Here is a 27,870-nt window from a genome sequence, read left to right on the forward strand (position 1 = left end):
GAATTAACTGCACATTTTATGATCATATTCATATATGTTCTTTATTGTTGCCATCCTTGAAATATCCCCTGTATATTTTCCCGTACCAGAATATTTTGTTTCCTTAAAAACATAATTGTGTAGGTAAGACACAGAGACTGATGAGTTCATATGTTTTTCAAATTTAGCCTTCGTCTTTTGCTACTGAAAGTACAGAAATGAAGGATGTTGGTGACTTAGAAATCATGAAAATGCAAGAATTTAGCTCAAACAGAAATTAGTTGATTTCAAACTTCCTGCTCTTCTTAGGAGCTGTATGGGCACTTAGGCCACTGAAAGATAGACAAGTTACTTTTCTTGTAAATATGACACCCTGAAGTAAAACTTTTTGTCCTCATTGGGTTCTTTGTTTTCCAGCTTGCGAATATCAAGTGAGTCGTCGTTCACACACAGATAGTAACTTGTATCTTCATAGCATTGGAACTGCACTGAATCTCCTTGGTAATGCATGATGAAAAAGTTATTATCTTCACTCAGCTGTGAAAATACACAAAGTAAAGAACACGTTATATTTCTAATGCCTTTCTATAATGTTAAATGTGACAAAAATCATGGATGTTGTTGGCTTGTTGTATTTTATGCTTCTTATGCTTTTCCCTAGTGACTCATATATACCAATTTTTAAATAAACCTTAGACAACAGCTAATCATTTTGGGATAGATTCTGTGATAACTATGAATAAATAATACCCATCTCCCTCAAAGGACTGAGTAATACCAGACTAACAGATGCATTCCTTTGCTTCACAAAAACACCAGCACAGTTTCCCCAGTGTCATGACAATAACTTCGGTTTTTCATCTGGTTATTTTCTTACTATAGGCCTACCCTGTCAACTGCCACTAGCAATAAAATGTCAGTCCACAGTTTTTCTTGCCTCTTTTGAAGTAAAATTAGAATATTACAGTAGAAATTACTCTTAAACAACTGTTCTGTTACCTATGGCTTTTCAGTACATCTCTAGTTTCCAATGCACTTTTTTTGAGATTCATGTCTGGAGCAATAGCTATTGTCTAATGAGCTCCTTTGTGTGTGTGTGTGTGTGTGTGTGTGTGTGTGTGTCTATGTATGTATGTATTTGGGCTCACTAGGCACCTCAGGGTGGGGATGGAGAAGTAGTTACAAAAACACCTCATGCTGGACAGAGGAAGAGTATGTGCTGAAATCTGCAGAAACCAGTAAGCTTGGGGCACCAAAGGGCTGCTGAACCTGCCAGTGGTCTCCAGCACACCTCTGGCACCTACCACGGGTCGTGTAATCCATACCACATCCAAGGGGGCAGCAGCTGCTACAGCTGGACAAAGATTACAGGGCAGTGTATGTGAACACAGCTCCTGAAACTGGGGCTCCTGGGTGTGACTGTGCACAGCTGCTTGAAACCCTCTGGAGTGTGGGTGTGAGTGCACTGAGAATACTGTGTGAACAGTTATCTGCTCCTAATAGTAAAATATTAACTAATAGAAGGTTGAGATTTGTGTTTCCTCAAACTCCTGTCAGAGAGCAGGGAATTTATAGTATCTTTTGGGAAAGAATGAACGTATCATAATCAAACTATTTAAACTTTCCTTCTAAGTGACCTCTTTGAACACTCTCATCCTACCCATGAGACAGTTCTGTAACTCTGACAAGTCTGGTGTATTATCATAGCTTAAGAGGACCTCTAAAAGAAAACTGAATGCTTGAGGAAAACCAGGAGCACATTTAAAGGTACCATCTATGCCTCAGATTACAGCATTGTCAATAACAACCTTTCCATGGAAGGAGCAATGTGTTCTTTCAGCCCATATGACAACAGGAGATAGAAAGAAAATATCCTGCAGTTATTGCAGAGTACCTGAAAGAAACTTGAGGGCACACCTTCTATTATCAGCAAAGCTATAGTGGGAAGCAGCTAAAACACTCTGTCCTGATCAAGCCAATGTAACAACAGTGTATCAGGAGCTTCAATCCAACAAGTCTGTTTTTAAAAGTACTATTAAGAAAGTTGAAGAAAATTTGTCTTTGGGAATGAAATACCTTCTAGGGACTAGGAATGGTAAAAAGTAAACATAAATGGAATAAGAATGTTTGCTGAAAGAAAACCTGCAGAAGCAAGGAATTCATACGTATAATGCCAAAATTCATGCTAGAACAAGGGAGAATCCAATGGGCTCTTGTAAATGGAAAGCAAAAATTACATGCTTGCAAAAGCAGATTGAGATCCAGAAATTTAAAATACCTGCTGTACCTGCATGAAATGATGGAAAATTAGATGGAAAACTATAAGAGGAAAATGATTTGGTGAATGACATTATGTAAGAAGAAAGAGGAACTCCAACTAGAAGCATAATGAAACACCATCAGGGCTGGGAGGTGGAGCAGGTCATTGAAGAACAAAATGTTTTGCAAGAAATCATGGCAGAGGAAATTTTCTATTATGACCTGTAAGGAAGGATGATGAGGAAACTTGGAGAATGTAGTGGACTACTGTCAGAATAAGGTCCTCCGCAGGACAGCTTCCACAGTAGCAGTCAAGATAATTTGCAAATTCCAAGAAAAAAGCTACTGATTTTTAGTTAAAATCTGATCATTTGTTTTCCATTGCATTAAATGAAGAACCAATATGCAGCTTAAGTTTCACACTTAATGACAAAAATTACACCTTTATTCGTGTCCCAGAGGTGATTCACAATGCATTTGAAATAGAATACATATGCTCATGTCAGAAAAATGCTACAAATATTGTCTTCACAGGCTAAAGAAAAACATGTCAGTGATGGAAACTACAGAAAGAGATGTGAGAGAGTAGTATACAAGTTTTAAAATCAACGTTATATGAAGTCAGATTGAATATGGCACAATGAGCATTACTCCAAGCTTGGTTAAAGTGCTGCACTCTAAACTAGGAAGAAACTAGAAGATAAAAAGGAATGGATTTGAAGGCCAGCTGAAACAGAGTATCTTGTGTTGACACATTACACAAAGGAGCATAGGCCACACTGCAATCTACATTTTGCCTCAGATGAAGCAAGGAAATGAGCACGTGATCAAAGAGACACGAGTCATACAGTGATGATACGCGAACTAGTAAAACTGAGCTGCCATCCCAATTACATCAGAGAAGTTATGGACTTTGGAAGATATTACAAATTAATTATGTGGTTTGTGGCTAAAACAGGGTTGGTGACACACCAGTAAAAATTTTGGCTGTTGTTGTGCAGTGCATGCACAGCATCACTCGTTTCTCTTTCTGACCACTCAGCCTCAATAGGCTGGGATGGGCAAGAGGATGGGACACAGCTGGGACAGCTGTCCCAGAGTGGGCAAAGGGATACTCTATGCCACGTAACATCATGGCCAGTCATAAAGCCTGGTATAGAGGAAGGAGAATGTGAGGCTGAGGGAATGGGTGTTTGCTTCCAAGAAGGCTACTGCTCAGAGACTGGCTGGGCATTGGTCTGCTTATGGGAGGAAATGACTAAGTACTTTTGCATCACTTGTGATGGTTTTTCTGACCTACATATGTTTTGCTTCTGAGTTTTTTTCTTGACTCAAAAGTTTTCTTACTTTTGCTCTTGCTATTCTCTCCCCTGTCCACTGGCAGGGAGTGGGTCTGAGTGAATATCTGGGGCAGGGTCTTGGATGCTGACTGGAGCCAGCACACCTCAGTGCTTTTTTTTTACTACAGCTGGTCCTGTTCTGACAAATGGTAGGACTGTGCTTCCAGCCCTGGGTCAGTCAGCTCCAGGTGTATTGGACATCACTCCACTGAAAGTAAACTTTGGCCTGCACACTGCTGCCAAGGGGATCAAGAAAAATGCTTTGGCATTATCAGCTGTAGCATTCACTCTGCCACCTTTGATTCCTTTCATACTGAAGGTATAGAATCTCTGATACAGCAGCCATCAATGGTGGCGTGACTTTGTTCAGCCCAGAACAGTCCACTTTCACCCTCCATCAGTCTTCCACACTGGCCATACATGACTACTGAAGGGTGAGTGAGGTTTGCTGATCACTCCTTGGCTTTTCAATAGATGAATCAACTTTCAGAGCCAAAAAAGAAGACCCCCTCTAGCTGCATGATGGGTGCCAAAAAGGACTGTGCCCCCACAGCCTGCTGCCAAGCACAGTAAACATGACATTGTCACTACTTACAAGGTCAAAACTTCTGAACAAGGATATCTTAGTGGGCCTTTCATGCCAGATTTTACCTGTTTAGAGTTTATTTTGGCCTACTTAACTAGAGTAAAGAGTAAGTCTCTTAATAAGGTCTTTCATGACCGCATAGCCTCTGGTGTAATCTCTCTCGTATTTAGGTTCATTAATCTATTCAGTAAAATAGAGAGGACTATAGAATAAAAACTTTTACAGCTCTTAATAGGACTTTTACAGCTGCAGTCCTTCACATTCCAGTTCATCCAGGCTGGGGTATTCCAGTCAAAAGTTTGGGAAAATGCTGTCCAGATACAATCACCTAATAACGTTGCATTATCCAGCAAGGAACAACTTGAAGAGAAGCAGCCAGATCCAGTGATTCAAATTGTTGACTTCTATCTTTTGGTCATCTTTTAAGCAATGTGTTAATTCATGAAGATTTGAAACTGAGGGAAAACTGAGTGCTACTAGTACTTAAGAAAAGCTGAGAGAGTAAAGAATACATCTGCGAAAGTCTGAGGGTAGTAATAGGTCAAGTAAAATATTATGGTTGAACAGGAACAGAAACTACACTGAAGTGAGATACTAGAGATATGTACTGAAGATGATATGTACTTCTTTGATAACCAGTATATACTCACTAATTCCTGCACTTCTGGAAGAGTGAAAAAGAAGAATAGTAAAAATTTACACATAATTAATGAAAATGGTAAAATGAGAGCTCTCTTGCTTACAGGGAGAAATATGTGTAAGGGTGGGGGAACTGGGAAAACCTTTTCCGTGGAGGATCTAAAGGGAAATACTGTTCTGCAGCTCTTAGTTCATCCTGTTGTGTGGTTAACTATTACAGCTGGAGATGGGGTCAGTAGCTCTGACCGAGGAAGAGGCGACCGGTCTGGAGAGATGGTCCTGAAAGGAATCGTCTTCCCGAGGCCCGGTGTCTTCCCTCAGCTGCTGGCAGGAGGACCCCTGCAGAGATGTCAGCTCTTTAGTGATTATCAGCTCATGATTCCAGCTCAGCTCTGCGGGGCAGCCTCCAGGCCAAGCCAGAGAGAGACGAGAGGCTCGTGTGGCTGGTTCTGCACGAGGGAGCTTCATTGGTCTGTACTCCAGCGAAGGGGAAAACCAGGGATGAGCGACTCTCCCTCGCAGGGGCAGGGGGCTAGCTCTTATAGGGATAGAGGGGGTGGGTGTCAGAGGGTAAAGGCCAATGGGTTACAAAGGATCTGCATAAGGTCTCCTAAAGGATTGTGGGTCTGTCTTTTCTCGCCGTGACCACAGAAGTGGTTGCCTTTCCAGGGAGTCCTGCTGGCTGATTGAGCAATCTCTTATCTCAGCAGAGATCCCTCCAGGGCAGGGGCTGGGCATACCCCACAGTTAACTGCACTTCCTTCAATGATATTATTAATTATGAAAAACATATTCTAGCTCTATTATAGAGCTAGAATAATCACGGTTATAAGTAAATGCTCCTGAGTGAATTGCTGGGGTTGGCTTCTCTACTGCTGCTCTGGCTGGGATGCTGCCACTGTGTGAACTGTGTGTGGCCATAGTTGTGTCTACAGTGCAGTTTTCCATTCTTACCACAACAGCATTGCAATAAATATTGGTTGTCACCTGTGTTACCTTGCTGACTTAATCCCCAGTCAGAATCTGATGTTATTGTAGATTATTACTTGCTGTAAATTTAAAAAATTATTTTATTGTTATAACAACCTAATTAATATTTTTATTAAATTTAATAAAAGATGTTTCAAGTAATAGTGATTGTGAACCATATTTCTACAGCCTTGGTTACAGAAATGAATGTTTACAACACTATATGCAACTCTTCCTGGTATAACAACAGGGTCCACAGATTCTCACGTTTCTGATAATTCTACTGGCAGTCTTCAAATAAAAACCAGGAAAATTACTGTCTTTAAGATTAACTATTCAAAGCTAGCAGATTAAATATCACATTCCAGCCTTGCATAGCATTGTCATTATCCATGAGAAATATTTCTCCATCTCAGTGCACTACTCCCACACTTTCTCATCCTAAGGACAATGCAGGCTCTATTCATCACACCAGAAAATATTTACTGACCAGTACATTCATTTTAGAAGGTTTATTAAGAATCTCATGATTCAGAGTTGCCTATGATTTTGCCTCTTTCTCCCACCAGATGTGATTCAAGTGCAGGCTTCTGATTTCTGCTCATACAAATGAGTAACATTTTTTCTTCTATTTCAGGGTATCAACAAGAAACCATGATGACCAGATTTTGTTAGGAAAGGAATGGGTTCTCAGAAAGAATTTTTCATTTTAACTATATTTAAAAAACCCAAAGTGATAAATATGTCCCTACAGCCAACTGTTACAGCTCTTTCAGATGTTCCTCCAAAACTTGAAGGCATAAAGACACTAAGTCTTTTTTTGTGAACAGCTCCACAGAAAAGGCATGTATTTTTATGTTAAAAACAAAGTGCTTGAAATAAAAGAGTGTATGAAATATAATTTGCAAGAATCAATATGACTGTGATAGTTTGCAGCATACAAGGAGGGGACTAGAAGTTGCCTCGTAATTTTCCTAAGTTTTGTTGCTTTCTCCTTCTGTGTGGAGCCAAGGAGTATTAGTGGCAGATGAGTAATCAGCAGAACTTAAACTGAAGGACCCACTTAGATTTTCCAGGCCCAGAATTCAGGAGATTTGTTCATTAATTACTAGTAGTGTAGCTCATACCTTTTGAAAACCATTTCAGAGAGACTTTGATTTCTCAGAATTGGTAATTTAATAATTTCTGGTTTAGGAGAAAGGTTAGAAATTTTAGAAAATTTAGGCTGTGAATTTCAGGTTTTCATGGTTTCACAGTCCCTATTATGAAGTTCTGAAACTATCTGAGCCCAAATAGCTCTAATTTTGCCTATTGAAATTGGAAAGATTGTCTTTTCAGTCTAATAATAAACCCACATAGAAATTACTATTAGTTACATTTCCTTAGTTTTGCATTTTCTCTCAGTTTTAAGGTCTAAACCTTACATGTCTAGGTAAGATATCCTAAAGGGCAAATAATTTCCTCCATGTGCGTACTATGTTTTATCATTTCTATCTAGAGAAGAGCCAACAAAACCAAGCTTTTGTCACAAAAACATGTTAAGAAATGACCCAGCTATCTGCATTTCTGTCCACAATGCATCACTCCTGTTTTATAATCATCTGACAATAAGAAAATCATTCTGAAAATAAGACAGGGCTTTATTATTTCCCAGAAGTTTATGGCTGATGGATTCATTAGTTCTTAAAACGCCATAACTTTTGCGATCTGATCCTTCTAGATCTGCTAATACACTCATCCAGATTTTCTAGGTCTTGCCTAAGAATTGGTACTGGATGAAATCTACTTTGTATCTCCCTCCATTTTCTATAAGCATAATAATACAAGAAACATATCTACCTTTCATGTTTTAACTGAAAGTCAGGTATTTTGCCTGGAGATTGAAGGATGTTCTCATAAATACAAGTCAAGGGAAAATGTCTTATTTTCCTTTTTCTGAGGAAAATACAAAAGATCAGTTGAAAGAAAAGTAAGCAATTTGTCACTTAATGAGTAACAGGATGAATTTAGCAGCTCTTTTTACACACCTATGTTTGCATACCCAGTCTCACACACAGGTTTTTATTTGTTTGATCATGATTTATACCTGTTTAAAGTCAGGATCTTCATGGTTGCATGTTTTCATATTGCATCTCTCCATTGAAGGATAATCTGGCTCTGAGCAGGATGCTTTTAAGACCTGTGTTTACAACCACACAGATTGGTTAATTTTGTAATTTAATTTGGTAATTTTTTCTTCATATTTTGCTTTTTAAACCCTTCAAATGTGGCATTAATTCTAAAGAAAACTATTTTTTTGAAGTTCATTAATTATTACATTCAAATTATCCAAAATTAATAAATTGATAATTTCTTGAAAAACTTCTATTACTATATTTCTCCTTTACCATTTGCAAAGCAAAATGAATTGGGTTGAAAGCAAATACTCAAGGCAGTCCTTCACACTGTTTAATGCCCAGATTCTATTTAGAAATGCAGCCCTGATCAAACCATATTGTACCAGGATAACAAAACTTTATTCCAGATAAGAAGCCTTGTCGTGTTCCATACCAGAATTCCTGTTGGGATTAGGGAAATTATTTGTATTGTGCTGGAAAAAGAAAGGTCTGTGATCATTCCAAGGTTTTCACGTATTTGGTAGACACCAAGTATATCTTACCTCATCTTCCGATAAGAACTGCTTTCAATTACGTCAAGAAACATAATCTGGTATGACTGGGAATCTTAAAATAGCCCATTGGAAAGTAAAACCCATTAGGGCTCAACACACTCAGTTCTTCTCCTGATTTGCTGGAACACCCTTCAAACAACTAATTTATGAAAAAGTAACCTCTGAATCAGAAAAATCCTTTTAAAATAGTTGCTGTTTTAGGGACAGAAAGGAAAATCCCTCTCTGTGAGTAATAGGCTATTAATATAATGTATGCATCTTACACTGTAGATACAAAAATGCTGCTAGCAAGGATTTTCTTGCTATTTTCTAAGCCCGTGAGAGATTTTTCTCTCTCACAGAAGAGGTAGCAGAGTATGTGAACAACCAAACACCTGCAGCCTTGAAAAGTCTTGTTTATGGTATAGTAGAAAAATATTTTGAAAATGGATGTTTTAGGATTTTAGCCAATCACCCCAAGGGGTGGCTGATCCTTTGTCCAATTAGACTATGAAGAAAAAAGTCTATAAAAGAGTTTGTAAAATAATTAAAATCATCAATCTTGCTGCACAATTCCTGCCTGCTGGATCTTCTCTCCTCCTCCTCCTCCCTATGGCTGCAGGACACGGTGATATACCCTAGGGCCTAGGCCTGCGGTAATATTACACCATACATTTCCCTAGAAAAATTCAGGAAATAGATTTTATAGTTGTTTGTAAGTTAAAAACAAATGAAAAACATCCAAGACTTTTTGAGGAAGCATTTGGTGTTTTACACCATCATGCATGGCTGACATTAGATGAAGTGTCATTCTTTATCTCAAAATACCTGTGTAAACAGAGCTTCTTGGACCTTTGCTCTTAAGAGGGTAAACTGCAACGTAGCACTCTTCCTCAGACAGATTTTAACAATGGTTATAATCCCTCACTAGGGAAGACTATGCTTGCCTTCTCTTCCTATCAGAAACAAACCTTCACAGGACTGGAGAAAATGAGGATGCTTAGACACCAGTAAATGCTTGAAACAGGATGTTCAGCTGTGTTTTCTTTTCATCACATTCCTTATCTTGTAATGTGGGTTCATTGGAAGAAAATAATTTCCATTTAAACTCATCTCTTTCCAAGGCAAGATTCCTGCTGTTTACTCCCCTCTTATTTTCCTGTATGTGTTCTGGCTAAGAAGCTCCCTCTTCCTCCACAGAGACTGGACCCCAACATCCCTGACTGTCTTCTAGTCGCAGTAGTCAACTACCCAACCCAAAAATTTTTGCAATAACCTTCTCTGAGTATTTACCAAGACAGAATAAAGGGATGTACTTGGAAGTTATGAAATGTGGAAGGTGGTAAGTAAAGTGAATTTGAAAAGGTCTGTGGGGGAAATTTTCCCATAGTAAGGAAGAGCACCCCCATGTTATAAAGAAAATAAATGACTTCTTACCTTCAGAGACAGATGCTTCTTACCCTTGCACAACAGAACAAATTCATTAAGCTTTGATCTCTGTGTGAGGATCACCAAATTTTTTGAATCTGTTTTACACAGAGGAGAATACTGTAATAATGTATTACTTTATTAAATGAAGCAGAGCTGAATACAGTACAAAGAGAAAACATTCGTTTATCGGCATAGGAATGGAAATAAATAAAATCACTTTTGATACCATTCTCTTGTCTAAAGTGTTTAAAGCCTATTCCTCTGTGAGGCTTTAAATTTACATTTATATATACATATATACATATATATATATGTATATAAATATGTATATATATACACATATATATGTATATATACATATATATGTATATATACATATATATGTATATAAATATACATTTATATATACATATATACATATATACATATGTATACATATATATGTATATGTGTATATATATATATACATATATATATACAATATATATACATATATACATATATATACAATATATACATTTTATTTCTCTACTTTTATATTCAATGTGTGAAATATCAGTTATACATTAATATAAACCACAAAGGCATATGCAGTAGATAGATAACACATTTGTGTAATAAACAGGTTTATGGTATATACTTGACTATGTATATGTCACTATGGAAAATGTAGAATTATTTCCCTTTTATTTTCTGTATGTTTCTAGATCAAAATCCTCCTACTATCATAATTGTGAATGCATTGGATTAATTCAATTTTTGAGCAAATACCGTTTTTTCAGCTGCAGGAAGTAAGACAATATCAGTAATATGGGACATTCTTCAGCCTGATAAACTGACAATGCTCGTTGCTACTTTCTGGTACTTCAAGGCCTCAGCGAAAAGTAAACAAAGGTACCCTTGGCCAGCGGATACAGCACACAAGAGCACTACCTGGCAAAACCCATTACATTAATGACTACTCAGTGAGGCTATACCTATCTGACTGACTTTCAGACTTATTTCAAATAATACCACTTGTGCTTTTAGAAGTATCTCAAGCGTACCATTTAACGCAAAAAATATAAAAGAAAGTGGCAGTTGATCTATATGTTTACCACTGCAGCAACTGAATACAAATTTTAAAGATGTTAGATTTTTATGCATTAACAGCTGTAGTTAAGGACTTTGGGGTTTTTTTATGTATTACCAAAGGCATTTTCTAGCCTCTGAAGTATATTCAGAATTAGCAGACCATATTAATCCCACCTGACTAATTTTAGCTGCTCATGGCCCTGATTTTAATTGCCTTAACTTTCCTTGACTATAATGCTTTTGTATTATTCTTCTGAAGCAAATTTTCTGAGATAGCTATAGCACGAAAATAGCATTAAAATCCTTGTCAAAAATTGAGAAAAAACTCTCTAGGCTAAACTGAGTGTGCTTTACTCAGTTTACATGGGTATTCAGATAGATATAGTAGACTAGGTCTACAATTCTGTCATTTTTATTACTTTTTGTGACATCACCTTAGATTGCCTCAGCTGCAATTGTCCAATTTCAGTTGGGGCATTTAAAGAGACACATCAACAGGCAAGAGAAACTTCTTATCCAAGTCAAGAGTATTCTCATTTGGAAGAAAGAGTGACAACAAAAAAGGTATGCAGGAGTCCATCCAGTTGACCAGGGACATCTATCAACATGACTTGTATCCTAACTATCCTTGGCTTTCTCCATCAATAGCTTTTATTGTGACTTGCTTGCACATTGTTTAGTCTAAGGAAGTCCAAAGGAGCCCAACTTTCTCTATCGCCTCTGAAAGACATGACAAGTGGTCTATCAGACAGCCAGTGAATGGCAATGAAAGTAAGGGACCTTTCCATGATTGCATACGTGATGCTTCCACTCTCTGATGGCTTATGAATGAATTACCTCATCTCTCTGGTCACTAAAACCTCACCAGTGTCTAAGGGGAAATTTTAAAATTCATGCAAATAAAATGTCTTGAAATTAAATAAATTAAATAACTTCTTGCTTGGGATATCCCTAAAATGCAAAGCTTTGGGATTTGGGAGGATATCAATATTTTTATACTGTTCCCTAGAAATCCTCATTTGGCCCTTCTTCAAGGTGCAGTACTGGACCAGATGGATATTTGTTCTCATCGGTTACAGGAGCCCTCAATGGCTGGAATTAGAGTGCGTTTTTCTTCCACTGTAATACCTGAACTAATATATCTTTGATTTTCTCAATCATTTCTCACGTGTGCAATATGAAAGTTCCAAAAGTGTGCCTCCTCTTTCTTCATATTCACTTCTTTTTGGTTTTCCTGTCCTGCTAAAACAGGTCTTTGCTAGTTAAGACTCATATGCAATAGAGCAATAGAACACCAACACTTTTCCACAAAACAAATTGTATGTTCTAGTTTGCACGCAATTTATTTCCTTATATGCATTTGTGTTCAGTCCAAGCCACTACTCCTAATTTGAAAATTTTGTAACTTTGAAGATTTCTTCTTACGGAACACAGAAAGGCACTTTTATTTCTAGAGCTGTCCAGTAATGTGAGCTAAGTGAAAAACCTGGTACAATATGTTACTTCTAATGTCAAGTTTATGTGTAAAATACTACTACCTTCATTTCCTACTCTCAAATGTATCTTCATAACCACACCCTAACAAAGAGATGATACCTTTTATTCCCACAAGAGGCTTATCAGTAACTGCTGCTTCATTCCTTGTGAACACGCTTAACCACGCAATATCTAAAATAGAATGTATTTAACAAATATGTGGAATTAGAGAGCTACATTCCTCAAATTTAAAAATAATACAGATTATTTAAAGAATTGTTTTGAAACAATCTGAGAAGGAGTGTATAATAGCAACAGACATCAGATTTCTTTTCTTGAGGGTTTCTGAATTCATTTAACCCTGGAGGGCTGTACAGTTAGACTTGTGAACAGGTACCGTGAAGTCTGAGTCTAAAAAGTGTATTGATTGCTTAAATATCTTTTGCTACAGAGAATGCACCTGAGAAACAAGAGCTTGGTGACCAGATGTAAAGCCTAGTGTGCTGTTAAAGAGGAGCCTGAAGTGCCTTGGCAGTGAAAGTGAGGACCTTAATACGAAATGTACGAGATTGGGAGGTAACAGGTAACAATAGCAGGTGGTTTCTGGCTTTTCTACAGCCTGAATCACACAGCCAGTCAGCTGGGGAAAACATCACCCACTTCAGGTCAAAATCACAAACATCCTGGTTACAACTGGTACCTAATATTATGTTGTCCTAACTGCATCATGAATATATGTCTGTGGTGCTTGTGTGCACAATAATATTACACAGAATTTCCTTTTTTTATTTTTGTCTTCTAGGAGTATCACTATCTTCTACATTAGGCTTGTCAGACTATGTATCTGTTCACAAACTGCTTCCATTGTATACCTATACAGGTTTTGGTTCTGTTCATAAAATAACAATACTAATTGTCTGAGTGACTTCAAAATTCTATGGAGTTATCAAGAAAAAGATACTGAAAAATACATAAAGCACACTTAAGTACCCTGTCAGTGCAGCTGTTATTATTCACAATTTAATAGACTAAAAGTTTTAGTAATTCAATAGCTAACTTAAAGATTTCGACTTTCTCCTCTGGTTTTGTCAAAAATATGTTTTATTGGGTTTTTTCCCTACTTTCAAATATTGGAAATTGTACCATTCTAGAATAATTGCATCATTCTAGAATAACTGCATTTGATATTATTTATCTCTTCTCTACCAACATTACATCCTCTAACAAGTGTTCGCATGATGATAGCTGTGATAACATCCTTGGTGTCAAATAGAGAAACCCCATTTGAGACAAAAGACTTTCATGAAAAATAAAATAACCCCACAAATTCCAAATTGTGCTCTAATTTTCTCCATTTTGCACTTGTTCTTGAGGATTATCCTTCCTTTCTCTCTCTTTAGTCTGGACTTTCCTGCTAAGTCAAATGAGTGTGAACAATATAATCTTGTCATTTATGTATATTAGGTACCTGCTGTAAATCAGGATAAAAGTTTTCTTTTATCATTATCAATATTCATTCAGATCCAGTATAAAGTAATGTCTACAGAGAATAGGATCATAGAATCATTTAGGTTGGAAAATACCCTTATGATCATTGAATCCAACCACTAATCTGACACTGCCAAGTACACCATGTTCCTAATCACCACATCCACACACCTAAATCCCTACAGGGGTAGCGACTCAACCACTTCCCTGGGCAGCCTGTTCCGGAGTTTGGCAGCACTTTCAGTAGAGAAATTTTCCCTAATATCTAATCTAAAGCCCCCCTGGCACAACCTGAGGGCATTTCCACTCATCCTGTCTCTTGTTACCTGGGAGAAGAAACTGACCCCCACCTGGCTACACCCTCCTTTCAGGGAGTTGTAGAGAGTGATAAGGTCACACCTGAGCCTCTTTTCCTCCAGGCTAAACACCCCCAGCTCCCTCAGATGCTCCTTAAAGGACTTGTGCTACAGACCCTTCACCAGCCCTGTTGCCCTTCTCTGGACATGCTCCAGCACCTCCATGTCTTTCCTGGAGTGAGGGGCCCAGGGCTGGACAAATTACATAATAAAATGTACATAACAGTACATTTTAAAATGTTCTGAGTACTATATATACAGTTGGCGAGTTTTGGTACATAAAGAACACTACCTTCATGGGATTGTGAATCCTTGGTAGATATTTCATGATGACCATCTTCATCTATGTCAAAATGCACTGTTTTTGAGTCTTCAGTTAGTATGTAACATTTCACTGTTTCTCGCAGGCTGAACACTAATAAAAAATGAGTTGTAATTAATTTTACTGTCAACAGAAAAATGGCAACATTTCATTAGAAAAAGATTAAGTGTGATTTCTTAACAATCTTAACTTGATAATCTATGTATATTTGAACTATGAGCAGTATAGCCAACATGTATGAGAAGTTTCACAGTGGGCTTAAGCAGCTGTTTTGGGGGCTTGATGTCAGTGTGAAGAAGGAAAATAAGTATTTTTTTGCTTAGAAGGTTATGCCAGTGAGCAGAAAATATGTATCTCAAACTTGCAGAGAGATAAGATGTGAAAACTTGAGTTTGACAAAACAGCTTCCAAACCAAGAACCTGAGGGTAGCGTGAAAAGAGGGATGGTGGGCAACGTGCAGATAGCTGTGTTGAAAAAGACTAAAGACTAATGGGAACAGGATGAGTTTGAACATGGGAGAGTGGGTCCACGTTTGCAGTTGGCTGGTGAATGAGTAGACTTAGAGTAGTGTTGGGGTTTTAGTTTAGTCTTAGGTTTTCCTGTTAAAGGAATTTTCTCCCATATGCATGTGGATAGGGGACAAATAGCTGTACTTAAGAAAGACAAAAAGGGGAGTGGGGCGGGCCTGGCTACTCCTTTGTCTACACCTGGGTGTGGGGTCAGTTCGCTCTGAGCGTCCAGAGAGAGAAGCTGCAGAGAAAGGAGCTGCTGCTGCTTTCTTTTTGGCCGTTCTTTCTTCCTGCTGGAAACAACGCCGGGACCCCAAAAGCCGCTTTCCCTGGCCTGCTGGAGACCGGGCTGTGGCTGTCCTGCCTGCTGCTGCTTCGAGCTTTCGCTACGCTGTAGCCCTGCTCGCCCTGCCTGCCTGGGCCTCCGTGGGGTTCTCCCATCTGGATACATCTCGCCTGCCACCCGGGATTTGCGTCCGTCCCTGCCGTTTCAGCCTGCTGTTCCTGAGAGCTCGGGATCAGCTGCCCAGGGGTTTGTGAAGCCTTTGTCCCATCCCTTCCCGGGATCCCAGGGCACCAGAGCCGCGGGTTTCCCGAGCTCGCTCCGGAGCGCCCCCTGCAGCCGCGGGGGAACCATCGCACCTGCCCTGCTCACCGGGAGCCGCCAGCGCCCCTGCCGGCTGCGAGCGGAACTGCACCCGAGGGGAAATAGCCTGACAGCCGAGAAGGCTGGGGCTGGGTTTGTGATTGCTGTTACTGCCATAGTTGTTGTTGTTTTGTTTGACTGGTTATATACATATATATATAGAGTAAAGAACTGTTATTCCTATTTCCCACATCTTTGCCTAAAGGCTCTTGATTTCAAAATATAATAACTTGGAGGGAAAAGGGGTTATATCTGCCACTTCAAGGGGGGCCTCTGCCTTCCTTAGCAGACACCTGTCTTTCAAAACCGAGACAGATCTTGGCGCCCAACGTGGGGCCTGAGGGCATTAAGAGATAGAGGTGAAAAAGGAATAACAGTTCCTCGATAACTTTATTTTGTGTGCTGGATATTGGAACCTTGTTAGGCAGCACTATGTGGTCTAGTTTACCCTGGTTTGGGTGGCATGTAGCCGTGGCTATATTCTTCCCCTTTGCAGCTCCTTACTTGAATATGGGTCCTCTGACTAAGGCTACCATTGCTGTTATCCAGCTTGCGTTATGGGTCGAGAAGGTGAGGAATTCATGGGTTTTTAACTTCCTCCGGAATGTGGGCACATGGATAAACAGCTATCACACACTGAGCACATGTTTTTGGGGTTATGTTAACAATGGTACCTTCTGTGAGGAAATGACACCAGGGGAAGTTTTCTCCCAACCCCTCAACCAGTTCTTTGGGCCCACCCCATCAATTTTCGAAGGGTTTAAATTCCCTCTGAATACTAACCATCTGCTGCTGATAGGCCTACTCTATTTAGCATTCAAGGATAAGTTGAGATTGGCTTGGATATCTACCCGGACACCAGCCCCAGAGACTAGAGATCCTGCCCCAGAACCTGACACGGCCCCAGAGAGTAGAGTTCCTACCCCAGAGCCTGATCCTGCCCCAGAGCCTGACACGGCCCCAGACACTAGAGATCCTACCCCAGAGGCAGAGCCTGCCACAGCCCCAGACACTAGAGATCCCGCCCCACAGACTGATACTGCCCAACAGTCCACCTCAGAAATGGACTACCCAAACTGGGTGGGGGTACTGGCAAAAGGGATGCAGGAGATGTGCCAAGAGATGGGTCAGGTGCGCCAGGGGATATGCCAGGAGATGGGTCAGGTGCGCCAGGAGATATGCCAGGAGATGGGCCAGGTGCGCAAGGAGATGTGCCAGGAGATGGGCCAGGTGCGCCAGGAGATATGCCAGGAGATGGGCCAGGTGCGCCAGGAGATATGCCAATTGCTAAGGGAATACACCTCCTCAGCTAGTGAAAAACCCTCTCCCTGCCCCAAAGAGGGTGAGTCCGATGGTGCAGCAGTGGAACCCACGGATGTTACAACCGTCCAGGCTTCAGCTGAACCACAAGGACAACCACAGCCAGCAGCAGTCGCCCCTGTGCAAAGGAGGAAGTATAAGACCAAATCAGTACGACCAGTTAATGATGATGGGCAACCAGGGCCCTCACAACCAGCAGGAGAGCCAGAGCCAGAAGTCATCACTGAGTCCCTGTCGCACGACAGTCTCCGTGCTATGCGAAACGACATTGTGCGAAGGGGGCGTGAGCCTTATACCACCTGGCTGCTTCGGGTTTGGGACCTTATGGGCACAAGCGTGCAACTGGATAGTGGTGAGGCAAGGTATCTGGGATCGTTGACCCAGGACCCAGGTGTGGACCAGATATTTGTGAGGGAGCCAGGGCCTCTCTCTCTTTGGGAGCGGCTCTTAATGAGTGTGAGAGAAAGGTTCATTCACAAAGAAAGAATGCAGGAGTATCATCATAGAATGCAGTGGAAGACACTTGAGCAAGGGATCCAACAGCTAAGAGAGGTGGCAATATTAGAGGTACTCTTTGGGAAGGATGGACAGCATGATAATGACCCCGATAAGGTCAGGTGCACAGGACAGATGATGTGGAACCTGGCAAGGCTAGGGCCATCACAATACACCACCTTCATTGCAACGATTGATGCTGACAATACCCGAGAAACAGTGGGCTCTGTTGCCAACAGGCTCAGGCATTATGACAGCATGATCAATGGCCCGCTGAAAGCTCATGTCTCCGCTGTGGTCCAGGACCTCAAAGAGGAGATGAAGGAGATGAGGGAGGAGATGAGGGAGGAGATGAGGAGGGTCAGTGTGGCACCAGTGCGAGTCACAGGCCCCCAAGTCAGAGCCCGTCGTCCCCCTGCTAGAGAGAGAGGGTACACCCCACGAGCTGAGCTGTGGTTTTTCCTGTGTGAGCATGGGGAAGACATGAGAAGGTGGGATGGGAAACCCACCTCTGCCCTGGCAGCGCGGGTGCGTGAACTCAAGGAGGGAGGCACTAACCGAGGGGGTTCCACTAAGGTGAAGGTAGCCTCAGCCTCCCGTGACCGAGCTGCCAGGTATTACAGAAGGGAGGATGATATGTCGGATCCCCTTGAAGGTACCTCGAGCATGTACGCCCAGGGAAAGAATGATAACCAGGGCTAGAGGGGCCCTGCCTCTAGCCAGGAAGAGGCACGGGAGAACCGAGTTTTCTGGACGGTGTGGATCCGATGGCCTGGCACATCAGAGCCACAAAAATATGATGCATTGGTTGATACTGGGGCACAGTGTACTTTAATGCCATCGGGACATGTGGGGGCAGAACCTGTATCCATCGCTGGGGTGACCGGGGGATCACAGCAGTTGACCCTTTTGGAAGCTGAGGTGAGCCTGACTGGGAAGGAGTGGCAAAAGCATCCGATTGTGACCGGCCCAGAGGCCCCGTGTATTCTGGGCATAGACTTCCTCCGGAATGGCTACTACAAAGACCCAAAAGGACTCAGGTGGGCATTTGGGATTGCTGCTGTGGAGGCAGAGGGCATTAGGCAATTGAACACCCTGCCTGGACTATCTGAGAATCCTTCTGCAGTTGGGCTCCTGAAAGTGGAGGAGCAACGAGTGCCAATTGCCACCTCAACAGTGCACCGCCGGCAGTATCGGACAAATCGAGATGCTGTGATCCCCATCCACAAGATGATCCGCGAGCTGGAGAGTCAAGGGGTGGTCAGCAAGACCCACTCACCCTTCAACAGCCCCATCTGGCCTGTGCGCAAGTCTGACGGGGAATGGAGATTGACTGTGGACTATCGTGCCCTGAATGAAGTGACTCCACCGCTGAGCGCTGCCGTGCCAGACATGTTGGAGCTCCAGTACGAGCTGGAGTCCAAAGCAGCAAAGTGGTACGCCACTATTGACATTGCCAATGCATTCTTCTCCATTCCTCTGGCAGCAGAGTGCAGGCCTCAGTTTGCCTTCACCTGGAGGGGCGTGCAGTACACCTGGAACCGACTGCCCCAGGGGTGGAAGCACAGTCCCACCATCTGTCATGGACTGATCCAGACTGCACTAGAAAAGAGTGAGGCTCCAGAACATCTGCAGTACATTGATGACATCATTGTGTGGGGGAACACCGCAACCGAAGTGTTTGAGAAAGGAGAGAGAATAATTCAAATTCTCCTGCAAGCTGGTTTTGCCATCAAGAAGAGCAAGGTCAAGGGACCTGCCCGAGAGATCCAGTTCCTGGGAGTAAAGTGGCAAGATGGACGACGTCAGATTCCCACTGAGGTCATCAATAAGATCACAGCAATGTCTCCACCGACCAACAAGAAGGAAACACAAGCTTTCCTAGGCGCCATAGGTTTCTGGAGGATGCACATTCCCGAGTACAGCCAGATCGTGAGTCCTCTCTACCTGGTTACCCGCAAGAAGAATGATTTCCACTGGGGCCCTGAACAGCAGCAAGCCTTCACTCAGATCAAACAGGAAATTGCTCACGCCGTAGCCCTTGGCCCAGTCAGGACAGGACCAGAGGTGAAGAACGTGCTCTACTCTGCAGCCGGGAACAATGGTCTGTCCTGGAGCCTCTGGCAGAAGGTGCCTGGTGAGACTCGGGGCCGACCACTGGGATTCTGGAGCCGAAGCTACAGAGGATCTGAAGCCAACTACACTCCCACAGAGAAGGAAATCCTGGCAGCTTATGAAGGAGTCCAGGCTGCCTCAGAAGTAATCGGCACAGAGGCACAACTCCTCCTGGCACCCCGACTACCGGTGCTGGGGTGGATGTTCAGAGGAAAGGTTCCCTCCACGCATCACGCCACCGACGCTACTTGGAGCAAATGGATTGCCCTCATCACGCAGCGCGCCCGAATTGGAAACCCAAGTCGCCCTGGGATCTTGGAAATAATTACAAACTGGCCGGAAGGTGAGACTTTTGGGTTATCTTCTGAAGAAGAAGAGGAGCAGGTGACACGTGCCGAAGAAGCCCCACCATATAACGAGCTACCAGAGAGTGAAAGACAATACGCCCTCTTCACTGATGGTTCCTGCCGAATTGTAGGCGCTAGCCGGAAATGGAAAGCCGCTGTATGGAGCCCCACACGACAAGTTGCACAGGCTACTGAAGGAGAAGGTGGATCGAGCCAATTTGCTGAGCTCAAAGCTGTCCAATTAGCTCTGGACATAGCTGAAAGAGAGAAGTGGCCAAAGCTCTACCTCTACACTGATTCATGGATGGTAGCCAATGCTCTGTGGGGTTGGCTGGAAAGGTGGAAGAAGGCAAACTGGCAGCGCAGAGGAAAACCAATCTGGGCTGCTGAGGAGTGGAAAGACATTGCCACTTGGGTAGAGAAGCTATCCGTGAAGGTCCGTCATGTAGATGCTCACATCCCCAAGAGCCGGGCTAATGAAGAACATCGTAACAACAAACAGGTAGATCAAGCTGCGAAAATAGAGGTGTCCCAGATAGACTTGGATTGGCAACATAAAGGAGAACTGTTCCTAGCTCGATGGGCCCATGATGCCTCAGGTCATCAGGGCAGAGATGCCACCTATAAGTGGGCACGAGACCGAGGGGTGGATCTAACCATGGACAGTATCTCCCAGGTTATCCATGATTGTGAGACATGCGCTGCGATCAAGCAGGCCAAGCGGGTGAAGCCTCTGTGGTATGGCGGGCGATGGTCCAAATACAAGTATGGGGAGGCCTGGCAGATTGATTACATCACACTGCCTCAAACCCGCCAAGGCAAGCGCTATATGCTCACAATGGTAGAAGCCACCACTGGGTGGCTGGAGACCTACCCTGTGCCTCATGCTACTGCCCGGAACACCATCCTGGGCCTGGAAAAGCAAGTCCTTTGGAGGCATGGCACCCCTGAGAGAATCGAGTCTGACAATGGGACTCATTTCAAGAACAGCCTTATAAACACCTGGGCTAGAGAACATGGCATAGAGTGGGTGTACCACATCCCTTACCATGCACCAGCAGCTGGGAAGGTTGAGCGGTGTAATGGACTGCTTAAAACCACCTTGAAGGCACTGGGTGGGGGGACTTTCAAAAACTGGGAGATGCATTTAGCAAGAGCCACCTGGTTAGTTAACACTCGAGGCTCCACCAGCTGAGCAGGCCCTGCCCAATGCGAACCCCTACAAACAACAGATGGAGATAAGGTTCCAGTGGTGCACATGAGAGGTATGCTTGGAAAAACTGTTTGGGTAAAGTCTGCCTTGAGCAAAGACAAACCCATCCGTGGGGTTGTTTTTGCTCAGGGACCAGGTTGCACCTGGTGGGTGATGCAAAAGGATGGAGAGACCCGATGCTTACCTCAAGAGGACCTTGTTTTAGGGTGAACTACCCATGGCTCTGTACTTGTATCAATATCAGCATGCATATTTGTATATAATTTGGGTAATGCATAGATTTATATGGTTAAAAAAAAGTTAAGTTTCATGTAACATGTTAGTATGGGAAAAAATTCGGGGTGGATAATGTTGGGGTTTTAGTTTAGTCTTAGGTTTTCCTGTTAAAGGAATTTTCTCCCATATGCATGTGGATAGGGGACAAATAGCTGTACTTAAGAAAGACAAAAAGGGGAGTGGGGCGGGCCTGGCTACTCCTTTGTCTACACCTGGGTGTGGGGACAGTTCGCTCTGAGCGTCCGGAGAGAGAAGCTGCAGAGGAAGGAGCTGCTGCTGCTTTCTTTTTGGCCGTTCTTTCTTCCTGCTGGAAACAACGCCGGGACCCCAAAAGCCGCTTTCCCTGGCCTGCTGGAGACCGGGCTGTGGCTGCCCTGCCCCGCTGCTGCTTCGAGCTTTCGCTACGCTGTAGCCCTGCTCGCCCTGCCTGCCTGGGCCTCCGTGGGGTTCTCCCATCTGGATACATCTCGTCTGCCACCCGGGATTTGCGTTCGTCCCTGCCATTCCAGCCTGCTGTTCCTGAGAGTCCGGGATCGGCTGCCCAGCGGTTTGTGAAGCCTTTGTCCCATCCCTTCCCGGGATCCCAGGGCACCAGAGCCGCGGGTTTCCCGAGCTCGCTCCGGAGCGCCCCCTGCAGCCGCGGGGGAACCATCGCACCTGCCCTGCTCACCGGGAGCCGCCAGCGCCCCTGCCGGCTGCGAGCGGAACTGCACCCGAGGGGAAAGGGCCTGACAGCCGAGAAGGCTGGGACTGGGTTTGTGATTGCTGTTACTGCCATAGTTGTTGTTGTTTTGTTTGACTGGTTATATACATATATATATATATAGTAAAGAACTGTTATTCCTATTTCCCACATCTTTGCCTAAAGGCTCTTGATTTCAAAATATAATAACTTGGAGGGAAAAGGGGTTATATCTGCCACTTCAAGGGGGGCCTCTGCCTTCCTTAGCAGACACCTGTCTTTCAAAACCGAGACAAGTAGCCAATGGAGCTTTGTGGGAAGCCTGAGCCAAAGCAAGGCTGTTCACAGAAGTCTTTGAATGGAGAGATGTGAAAAATAAAGTTGTAAGCTTCATTATGAAGAAAAGAAGAGGTAAAGTAGGGAATGTTTCTCTGCAGCATACTGTTTATAGACTAGTTTCCTGTATTTCATAGGTAAGTACTTGCCCATTTCCCAATTATGCATTTTGAAAATTGGATCTGGGTATCAACAGGACTTTTAGGTCAGAGTGCATACAGCTGCCTAAAACAGCAGCATTTATTTGGGGGATCAGACATCTCTTACTGAAAATAAAACAAAAACCCCCAGGTCTTTCTAGCTGAAAGCTGCCAGGAGGGAAATTGTTCCCTTTCACTCCTGAACACAACTGTGCTGTTCTGGATATCCAGACACTTGGATGTCAGACACCTACAGAATAACACTCTAAGGAACAATTTTGATTATGTTCAGCTGAACATCGTTTTACTGGAAGAGGTTTGATACTTTCAAATGCAGTTAAGACATTTCTGAGATCACACAGAGCTTCAGGGTATGCTCCAAGACAAAAAATTCCGTCTTTGCCAGAATAATTAGGCAAGCAAAACAACAGGATACACAGAATGCACCAGCAGTGGCATAATGTTCTAGGAATGTCTGACTTCACCAAAAACTTTGTTACTTATTTTATATAGAGATACCTCATCTGGAACATCTGTATTTAAGCAAGTATTTTGAAAAAATTACGTTTTTTCCAAGAAGTTTTCTTTCCAGCCTGTTTAGGATGAGCAGAAACTCTGCACATGCAATCAAAGAGAAGGATGATGCACATTCTGACAGCCTGAGTCACATCCTCCAGAAGTGGCAAGTTCTGTGTTGGACCTTTGATTACATGCCTAGCTAATTTATGATTGGTTTTCTCTTCAAAGGCAACTGGTGATCAGGCTTCCAGAAAAAAATGATGGGTTATTCTAAAAAGCAACAGGACAACAGCTACAATAATCAATACAGCAAACCTTTCAAAAATTGTGTATTGTAGAAGTTATAGTGTAAGAATTTTACTTATAACTAGAATTACAAGAACTAGTGCAGCGCCCACACTAAAATTTTTGGCAGGTCTGCTTATGTCATTCACTCTTTCCCAGGGAGGTACATTTGTACGTAAGGAACTACTGGTCTGAACATGGTGGTGAGAAAAATCTAATGTCAGTATTTTAAGGAGTATTGTTGTTCTGGTTATTTTAAAGGTAGCTTTTGAGGTCTTGTTTTCACCAAGTATTTTTATTTTTGACAACATTACAGAAAAATTGTTCCACATGCTTAATTTCATTGGATTTTACCTTGGATTGGAATATTCTCTTCAAGATAACAGACATACCTGTCACTCAGGTAAGAGTTACCTGGCTTTCCATGAGCTGTTCTCATATTTGTAAGCAGTAATTGCTTCTCCACAGACTGGCTTCCATGGAGAGGAATTTGATATGGCTTTTCACGGCCTGAGCGGAGCAGCATTGCAGAGGCACTCAAGAAATACTGATGATGATGACATCAGTTGACTTCCTTTTCCAGTCCTAAAGTAGAGTTAGAATTTGTCACAGGACTTTGTGTTTCCATTGAGAAACAAATTTTCAAATATAATTTTGATAAATGACAGTTAATGGAAGCAGATAAACTCAATAAATGTTTGACTGCTTGCATGACCCAAGCCTTTGACTTGCAAAGCAAGAACAGTGTGTTTCCAGTGATGGCAAATCAGTTAACTGTTCTAAACTTCCACTAAGACGCATGCTAACATGGATAACACAGCTGTGTTGAAAGAATATATTTTGAAAGACTTCCCCTTAGATAAGACATAAGCAGTGTTTGTGACTTCAATTTCTTTATGTTTGTCAATCATAGGAAGTTAGCTACATTTTACTAACTGAATTGAAAAATCACATTCATTTTGTGAATTCAGTCTAAGATAATTGTCAAAGTATTCATAAGTGATTGAAAATGATGCTAACTTGAACACAGCATAATCTGACTCTCAGAGGTATATGCAGTATATTGCAATCTTAAACCAAGGTTCAGGAAATCTTGAGGACTGGAATTTGGAAATTTGAGGAATATATTATAATTATTAAGGGATATCAGTAAGGTTAGATATCTGAAGGAGAGGTTGATGTCTAAAAATATTAACTACTTTGGTGGTGAAACCACACAGGCGGCTATCAAGATATCCTGAAGTTGCAAGTTAAATCACTGCATTTCAGAAAAGCTAAAGACCTTACTTCGGTTTGAAGAAAGGGAAACTGAAGTTCTGAAGTCTACATGCTCTCCTGAAGTCACCTGTTTATGACAAGTCTTTATGACAAGTGCAGACCAAAGAAAACAAGGAGCTTCAATTCTGTCTGGTATCCTGGTGAATGAACCAAGTAAAGGTGGGTACAATTTTAGCCCCGTGCAGCTTTGCATGGACTAACTAAATATCTGGTAGGCCAGAGAGAGAGAGATCATGGCTCTGACGCAAGTGTAATGGCTTCTAAATTCACCCAAGGAAGGGTAGGGCAGTTCTGTTTTCTGATTTGGTTCACTTCCCTGATACAAAACTTCATATTAAATTTTTACATTAAATTAAAGACTTCTGTCCCTGTCAATTCTCTTGTTAATAGACTAAAAGGGATAACTAAGGCTCTTATTCACTCTCTTCAACTCTAGTTATAACAACATTCAGTTAGGACACTGAAAAGTGAAACACTTACTATATGGGATTGCTCTTCCTAGTAAATAGGTCTTGGATTTTGAGTATCTGATAACTTGTAGTCAGAGGTAGAAAGAAAGGCCTGGGTCTTCCTCATCTTGCTGAAACTGCTTTATCACTGAGCATTCTCAACAAAAGAAAACATTCTTTGTGCCCTAACTGGAACCTGGTCTCTGGAAACTTCTACCTGAATCGGGCTCTGTGGTGTGTTTGGACAGTAATACCACCTTGTGAATCTTGAGAGATGTAAGTCTGTCGGTGCTCATTAACAAAGCGTTCAGACTTTGCTAGGTCTAAGAGGCTCAAGAACAGACAATCACTTACTCAAGATTCCTACTGAAAACAAGTGTAATGCTAGTTTGGCTGCTCTTGATCAGAAGTTCTGAAGATCTCAATTCCTGATTTTTATCTATGTTTAGAGTCTTGCACCTGCATTACTTACACTCACAACTGTAAGAAAAGGAGAATGTTGACAAGTCAGGACTGAAGGATTCCTGAAGAGGGCAAGAACAGCTCAAAGATATTTTCAGAAATATATTTAGGCAGTGGATAAATTCTTAAGAAACTTTCTATGATGAATGATGGACAAGTGATGTTCTTAAGGACAGTGCTAAAGTTTATTTATTTTGTCTTGTTTAAACAAGTAGAAAATAGAAAAGTCTATGGTGGAACTTCACTTCTGTTGGGTCTCCAGAACAATAAAACTCCCTACAACAAATAACAGAAGCTTTCACACCTTGAAATGCCTCATATATTCCTTAAGACTGAGTGACATATAAATACTCCCATTTCAATAGACCTTTCCTGTCATGACATGTTCTTATATAGATGTTGCCCAAGCCCACGTTTTTCATTCTTTGTCATAGTTTTTATGCTGTGTATATCTCCCTATGTTGATTTCTGTATCTTAAGATCTTTCATACCTATTTCTTCCTTTTCTCTCTTCTGTAATGTATACATTGAAGAGGACTAGGAAGATCTGGATATTGTTCTCGGCTGCAGACATGTCAACCACTGTTTTGGAAACTTGGATCTGATTCATTTCATTTTGCATCTAAGCTAAGAACAAGGGAATTAAAGCTCTTTAAACTGCTGAAATCAGGTATTAGTGAGTATGTTTATGGCCAATGACAACATGATCACACTAAAAGCAGAGAAAATTTGAAATTTTTTTGTATTACATAGATTATATGAATTCCTTGATATGAAGACAGCAAAGAAAATCTGTTACATAGCCTCTCTTGCCCCCTTAGTGATAGTTTGTTCTTAGCCTTCACTCTTGCTTTCACTTAACCCCAAGACACATGTGATCATAAAACTAAATTCAGTACATGAAAACAACATTTAAAATTTTGAAGTTCATTCATATGGTGGTATGTCCCAAATATTATCTCATATTGTATTGATAAATTCATAACAAGATATGTCTAAGATCCTTACAGGGTCAGAACTGTTTTTGTTGAGTGTATTGAGTTGCAGCTGTTAGTCTGCTAGCAAAGATAGTAAGAAACTCCTCCAAGTTTGTTCCAATTTAACAGTTGATTAAAAAGAATCTTTAGCATCCTATAGCTAATAAAAAATGAGGTTTATAGTCTCTCTCAAATAAGATTTTACAAAATCTATCATCTAAACTAGGCAGAGGAATACACAAAAATACACATAAAATACATGAAGAGATTTTTTAAGAAAACTTTAAAGACAACTGAAAAAATTGCTATTTCATAGAATCTCAACAAACATTCTGATATTATCTTAAATTATTTAACCCTGCTGTAATCTTCCACTCTTGCTTACCTTAGTTCGTGTGTGTTTTTGTCTCTGCTGAGATACTTCTACTGAACAAAAGGCTAGAAGCAGCTCTGTTACAGCCAATTTATTGCCTGAAGGGAGGGCAGGAAGCCAAACCTCTGAATAAAACAAAAGTCTGACGTGGACCTAATCTCCTAGATCTCTACATACTTTCGTTTATATACACATTCTAATGGTTCTAACTGCTCCTGGAATTACAGGAGTGTTGGAAATTGCAGGAACAAACTTTTAAATGTCTGTTTCTATAAGATGCCACAGAAGATTTTGTGCCTAGAACTGCATGCGAATTTTTAGCCACTAGTTCTGTGTATTCTGTTCCTATATTTTATGTCACTAACATTGCTCTTGTTTTCTGTCATTCTTCCAAGGCTGAGCCATGTGCAGAGACTGGGTTTATAGCAATATAAACATATTAAAAGTAGAACTGTAGCCTCTGTTTTAGGGAGCTCATGAGAAATGGTTGATCAATAGTTAACTCATGTAAGCAGAGTTAACTATTAAGAGACAGCAAGTGTTAATTACAAAACCTAAGAAGCAGGATTCACCTTAATCTTGTCAAGATTAGAGGAACAATAATTTACTTGAAACCAACACAGAACCTGCTGAATCATTCCACAAAGGACTGCGCATGCTCCAGAAAGAGAGGTGAAAAGTGCATTGTGATAGATTACTGACCTTCATCAGAAAGACTCCCGAGGAAGAAGAGGAGCCTTCCTCAGTGCGACCACCAGGACACACCACGCATGTGTGACACATATGCTAATGATATTAATGACTTCCGAGAACTGATTTGTATAACCACTCCTATCCCAAGGAATGTGATGACAATTCATGAATTTTACCCATAATAT

General features: G+C 41.6%; 1 protein-coding gene across 4 annotated transcripts; it reads right to left on the reverse strand.

Annotated features, from left to right (window-relative positions):
* Positions 1 to 27,870, reverse strand: LOC125320477. 4 transcript variants are annotated; one of them, XR_007201127.1, is made up of 8 exons: positions 27,005 to 27,083; positions 23,868 to 24,038; positions 14,540 to 14,662; positions 12,524 to 12,595; positions 9,860 to 9,948; positions 7,859 to 7,951; positions 7,612 to 7,707; positions 441 to 516 (listed from the first exon to the last, which is right to left on the reverse strand). XR_007201127.1 is itself a non-coding variant. In XM_048292849.1 (7 exons), the coding sequence occupies exons 2-7, from the start codon at positions 23,977 to 23,979 to the stop codon at positions 328 to 330; spliced, it is 678 nt and encodes a 225-aa protein (XP_048148806.1). In that variant the 5' UTR covers positions 23,980 to 24,038; positions 27,695 to 27,870; the 3' UTR covers positions 1 to 327. The 4 variants fall into 4 exon arrangements, 3 of the variants coding, with proteins under 3 accessions (XP_048148806.1, XP_048148805.1, XP_048148807.1); XM_048292849.1 differs by lacking the exons at positions 7,612 to 7,707; positions 27,005 to 27,083 and adding an exon at positions 27,695 to 27,870 and having other exon boundaries at positions 1 to 516; XM_048292848.1 differs by lacking the exon at positions 7,612 to 7,707 and having other exon boundaries at positions 1 to 516.

This window comes from Corvus hawaiiensis, chromosome Z (assembly GCF_020740725.1).
Source record: "Corvus hawaiiensis isolate bCorHaw1 chromosome Z, bCorHaw1.pri.cur, whole genome shotgun sequence".
Lineage (NCBI taxonomy): Eukaryota > Metazoa > Chordata > Aves > Passeriformes > Corvidae > Corvus > Corvus hawaiiensis.